The 6,094-nt window shown below is 42.6% G+C and overlaps 1 protein-coding gene across 2 annotated transcripts in view; it reads left to right on the forward strand.

Moving 5' to 3' along the window:
• Nucleotides 1-2,687, forward strand: part of lratd2b (LRAT domain containing 2b) — a 284,775-nt gene extending 282,088 nt beyond the window's left edge. Inside the window, exons 1-2 of one of the 2 annotated variants that reach the window (XM_083761939.1) lie at nt 730-883; nt 1,072-2,687. In XM_083761939.1, the coding sequence (XP_083618065.1) occupies nt 1,278-2,117 (840 nt within the window). In that variant the 5' untranslated portion in view covers nt 730-883; nt 1,072-1,277 and the 3' untranslated portion in view covers nt 2,118-2,687. Of the gene's footprint in view, nt 1-729; nt 884-1,071 lie in introns of those variants that run through there. The other variant, XM_083761940.1, reaches the window with a different exon arrangement.
• The last annotated feature ends 3,407 nt before the right edge of the window (nt 2,688-6,094 follow it).

Consider the following 6,094-nt stretch of genomic DNA (forward strand, 5'->3'; position numbering starts at 1 on the left):
TGTGTGTGTGTGTGTGTGTGTGTGTGTGTGTGTGTGTGTGTGTGCGTGTGTGTGTGCATCATGTATTTGTATGTATTTGTTTATGTTTAATTGTATGTATTGTCTGTATCATGAATTTGTATGTATTTATTTGCATATGGGACAGAGAGACAGACATGCAGGGAAGGGTTTCAGAGACAGCACGAGGCGGAAATGAGAAGAAAGAGTTAGAAATAGGGTTGCTCAGACAGGGTTTATGCTAATGTTACTGGCTAGATAAAGTTAAACTGTACTTTGGTGACTGTGTAATCTATAGTATATGTGCCCTTGGCTTAAGTCCTTTAAGTTGTGACATTTTTCGTTTTATTAAACCTTTTTCAGTATCCCTCTAGCAGTGGTTCTTAAAGTAGGCCTATGGCCCATACTGGAACCCTCTGGGTTCCTTGAGGGGGTATACTTTAATACAAATGTACCTGTTGTACCTACCTGATTCTGTACCTGTAGCTACCTTCAGTGTGTAGGCTACACATGGAACCAAATGGACATATACAAGTCCATTTCGTTGCATTTGTACACTTTCAGATGAGCTATTAAGTCTAGAAGTTTGAGAACCACTGCTCTAGAGTCGACTCTCTGGATTGTTCAACTGGGAGAAATAAAAACACACACTGTCGCTTTAAATGACAGCGCCTCCCAGTTACTAGATCCTCAGTGAGTTTCAGTGTGCTTACAGTCACTGTGGACTCTCTCTATCTCTCCACCTGTCAGCACAGGCGTCCCTACAATATAACCTGCCATACGGCCAACAGCGTCGCTTTGAACCTTCGGACTTGCGAACAATTTGTACCATTTTGCCTTTCGCATAATATGCAACTTTGAAGACCTGCATCTGCCTATATCAGCGGTGAGTTTTATAGCCGAGTAGAATGATAGCCTGTGTGAGAGAGTAACAGGTGCGTCGTCCTATGTCACACACCTGTTTGGAATGTAAGAGTCCTATGCAAATTACTTTCACGTTTGACACGAATATACGATTTTGACGCGGGGCTTTGGCATAAAAATTACCATTTGCTGTTCTCCTGTCTTCTATAGGTAACATAGCCTGCTTGGTGTTTTTTGAAGTGCACACCTTAAAACAGCTTGGACATGGATTACTGGCACCCGGTCCCTTCCCCATTTTGGATTTAGTTCTACGTATACCCTGGTCGAGTTACAATCCGGCGTTTCGCTTCTGCCAAGGAGAGGTGTAGCCTGTCCTGTTCTCTTTATTTCTCCTTCATCCACCTTGCAGTGGTGGGATGGGAAACCAGGTCGAAAAACTCACTCGTTTAAGTTACGCTGAAGTTCCAACGTCGGACCCAAACGGATTCGACCCGGACGATGACGGAGGTCCACGCATCGGCGTGTCTTACATCTTCTCCAATGACGATGACGAGCAGGAGCATTTTGACATGCCGCCTGACAGACCCAGGCTGCCGGATCAAGACGGTATCCCGTTCGATCCGCAGAACGAGCTGCAGTGTTTGGTCTACTACCGCGAGGAGTGCGTGTACGAAAGACACGCCAGAGACTCGATAATGAGCGTCGCTTACTCGGCTGAGAGTCTCCTGAATAAGTGCAGGCCGGGGGACCTGGTGGAGTTCGTGGCCAGCGGGCAGTATCCACACTGGGCCGTGTACGTGGGTGACTTCCAGGTGGTCCACCTGCACCGGGCTGAGATCAAGTGCGACGTGCTGACCGACGCGAGCCAGGGCAGGAAGGGCAGGATAGTGAACGGGCTGTACAGGTACCGAGCGCTTTCTGCGGAGGTCGCTGTGCGCAACGCGCGGGATCAGGTCGGGGCCAGAGACGGTGATCTGTGTTGGAGAAACTCCGAGTGCTTCGCCGCCTGGTGTCGGTATGGCAAACGGGAGTTTAAAATAGGTGGGGAGATACGGATCGGCAAACAGCCGTATAGGTTGAAGTTGCTCTTTTCCGAAAAGAAGAGTCATGTCCTGGAGTTTCAGAGCTTGGAAGATGTGATTATGGAAAAGAGAAGGAACGATCAGATTGGCAGGGATGCCGTGGTGCAAGAGCTCGCCGGTCACCTCAACCTCAACTGTGCAAATGAAATAAAGGATGGCCGTTTTGCCAACTGAGTTGACACCGAACACACGATACTAGTAGTTTATATTTTATAAAAGTGTTTTGAAGCACGAGGATGAGCCAACTAAGCCACCAGCATAGTGCTACTGCTAAAGCCAACTGTTGAATAGGTTGGAGAGAACATGATGTAAGTGATTCTAAAACAAAGTCCTTTCCCCAGAGCCCAGCTCGCCAGTTGCCACCAGGCATTAGGAGATAAACTCAAGCTTTTATTGGCCAATGGCCACGATTAATAACCATATCCTATCCAGTCAATATTTGCATAGAGGAGCAAAGAAAGCCTCTCTAATAAATGCACTTCTGATGAGGCTGTACTACATCTCAGGTGTGCAAGATGGACTACAGAGTGGAAAATGTAAAATAAGTGCTTTTCATCAATCATAATTGATTCCTTTGCACATAACTATTGAAAAAGAAAAGAAAAAGCTTTAAACACTTGACTATTGTTGTGGTGATATTACCCACAGCCATAAATGTGCACTTTAATTCATTACTGGGTTTTGACAGTTTATTTTTGTTTTGAAATTGTAATGTTTGTATGAAGGTATGGAAATAAATATATATTTGACCATACAGATTTTCTTCTTTCATGGGACTGGCTGAATGATTTGCACTTTTTGTGATTGGTGTGAAATTAATCTCAAATGTGAAAATGGGCCATGGCAAAGAAAATGTAAACCTATAACATTTTAAAAGTCATTAAACCATTTCAAAGCAGTTATTTGGAGATAAACGGTACACCACACTGCCATTGCAATCCTGTTTTTATACCCCAGGCAGAGGCTACCTGTTAATGGTCGCTGCCTTTATTTGTGGTTAGGAATGCTTGCTGACTTGCTGTGAAAAAGGGTTTTGACTTTGTAAACAGCTGAGAACACTATAGTACTAGTTATGTTAATTTGTAGTTACTATTACTATTCCTCTGCACAGTTTTGTTTATGCCTCCACAGACCCAAAGATAATCTTTATTTAAAAGTTAGGCAACAGCTTTTAAACATTCCTCACCCAAATCTTGTTTTCCTCACTTTCATTGGATTTACACTAATTTGTGTTGGCTCTCAAATGGCCTCCACTTTAATAACCCCAATAAATAACATTCTCTTCTGCCTTGTTTGGCGCTTGTATGTTCATCTATAGAGATTTGACGATAAGTCAGCCAATGGTGCATTATTGTTTGGCCATGTGATATATTTTAGATGAACTTTAGTTAAGAATGCAATAGAAAATGGCAGGACATTATCTAAATATAATGCTATTATATTTTATACTATTAGGCTATATGGTGTACTGATTATATATATGTAAGTTTCCATATGATATGAATAGAAAATGCACAGAAATTGATTACAAAACCAGTGCTATTTTTATGTTTTGGAAGTGCATACTTTGTACCGTAGAGTATGAGAAGGCTCACAGATGAAGGCTCATGTCCCCAACTAAGTCCCAAGTGCTTTGTTTATTTATCCATGGCCGCATTTGAGCTGTAATAATTGTACAGCAGGTATTTTCTCACCAGATCACAGATGCCTGTGTTATGTGGGCCTGGTGCTGGACATCAAGGATAAAGGATACAACCTAAAGGCCAAAACATTGTGTCATTAATAAAAGGAAGTTCTTTGGAGCTATAAAACTGTGGATGTTCTCACCAGACCCATGGCATGATCAACAACTCCACTCTGATGGAAGCATTTCTTCAAGTCTTTGTGCCTCTATTATGTACCAGGGAATCTAACACCCTCCTCATGCATAGTAACCGCTAAATTACAATTACATCACATCACATACTGTCTGTATTCATGTGGTTTCTACATGTATCTCCGTTCTGTACATCAGTATGTATAATTTGTATATACACCACGACAACCTGAGGAGGAGTTTAGCAATAGTTTGATATGATCCAGTAAATATACGCATTAATTATTTTATGTCACTGATTGAATTAATCTGCAGGTGCAAAATAGCGACAGATCACAAATAAATGTGACTGGGACATCAGATTAGATTAAATTATTGAAAGCCATTGGCCTTAAAATAACCACCTTTCAAACACCCATTTTAGCCGCAGATGACATGTAGACACCACCACAGAGCCAAAGGGAAGATTTGAGTTTGTCTTGTCGCATTGAAGTCAATTTTGGCCTGTGGCAGTGGAGTGCTTTGTTTTCTTTGGAGGAGAGCCCGTGCCCTTCTGGCAGTCTGGCCACATTACAAATCCCAGGGACAAGCCAGGATTTAATGAAACCCAGCCCATGTTTGCACAATGTCTGTATCTGCAAACTTCTACTTCAACATCATAAACATGGTTGAACTTGGGAAGAGTATTTATGCAGATCCTATCTGACCAAGCCTACAGGAAGTGGGTGTGTGTTGTAGACATAACCTCAAATCTTCGCAAGATTATAATCAAACTTGGAGGGGTTTCTGCTACATTGCCAAAGGTTGGATGAATATTATAGGATGTTTAAGAATTTCAGGTGATGTTGTAGACAGCAACAGCTGTTCTATCATGAAGCCTTTTTATGCATTTGTTGTTATTAGTGAAATAGCATCTCTGCTGTTGAGGGTCGTAAGGGACAGCATTGAAGAGGGGGATTTATTAATCACTGCCGAGAGATTGAAGTGTTTTGTAAGATAAGATAGTGAGATAGAATGCCGTGATTATGCCAGCCTTTGATAAGCATTGTTGAAAGTTCAAATGAACCCTAAAACATTCCCATAATTTGATAGTGGCTGATTTCTTTTGAAAATGAGTTAACTTCCTAATCATCTTATAGGGCCGTGCAGAGAGCACTGAGGGGGCAGGGGCTCAAACCCCAGAAAAGGGCACATGTGTGGGCGTGCATAGCGCGCGCCGACTTTTGGGGTGGTCTTTTTGTGGGGTCTGTCCCTTGTGCCATTTCATGTCATTTGACAGTCAGATCTGCGCACAATCAATGTATTTATTTAGCAAGCTTTCGGTCTACTGACCTTCCTCAGATGCCTGAGGAAGGTCAGTAGACTGGAAGCTTGCTAAATAAATACATTGATTGTGCGCAGATCTGAGTGTGCGGAGCTTCCCTTTATTTTTCTCATGTTCCCTTTGTGGCTCCAGCACCTCTCTTAAGTTTTTTCAGCAGATGAGCGGTGGTTCTTTTTACATTTATGTCATTGGACAGTAAAATACGTTCTCATTAGTCTGAAACTAAAACTGACTGATGGCAGCCAGCACATTAAAAGTACAATTAACGATGATAGTGGAATTATCATAACTTGTCAATAAGTGCCCAATGGCACTTATTGCCCCCCCCCACATAAGCCCTTATTGGCCCCCACTTAAGCCCTTATTGGCCCCCCACACAAGCCCTTATTGCCCTCCACACAAGCCCTTATTGGCCCCCACATAAGCCCTTATTGGCCCCAACATAAGCTCTTATTGGCCCCCCACATAAGCCCTTGTTGGCCACATTGGCCACACATCCCCCCCCCCCACAGATGCCCTTATAAAGGGGCACTTTGAGGCAAAAGGGCAGGGGCTCAAGCCCCCCTAGCCCGTCTCTGCACGTGCCTGATCTTATGTCTCAGAGTTTTACATTTTTGGTGTTGTGGGGAACAGTTTATATTTATATATAGGGACAGCTGACAGAAACTCAGTTCTTTACCTTTGAAATTCTGCCATAGGCAAAGGCAGTAGCATTTTGTTTATCAAGACATCTTCATTGTCCATTCAACTGAATCATAATTGTATTTGGGAAGACCATTCTGTTTCCTTTTACTACATTGCACACATAATTAACCATTGATTAATGAGACCGTGACTTGCATAACTGTCTTTCAATTTATTTACAAGCTTTCGTTCAGCTGAGTGAAAACTACCACCATAGGTTAATTATTTGACCAGAAATGACTTTACTTGGACTGAACAATGTTTACTGATGGGCTTCTGCTGTGTCCTTTCAAGTACCAGTGCTGCAGAACCATGGCTTATTTTCTT

The sequence above is a fragment of the Protomyctophum parallelum genome (genome assembly GCF_964188405.1).
Source record: "Protomyctophum parallelum genome assembly, chromosome: 3".
Taxonomy (NCBI): domain Eukaryota; kingdom Metazoa; phylum Chordata; class Actinopteri; order Myctophiformes; family Myctophidae; genus Protomyctophum; species Protomyctophum parallelum.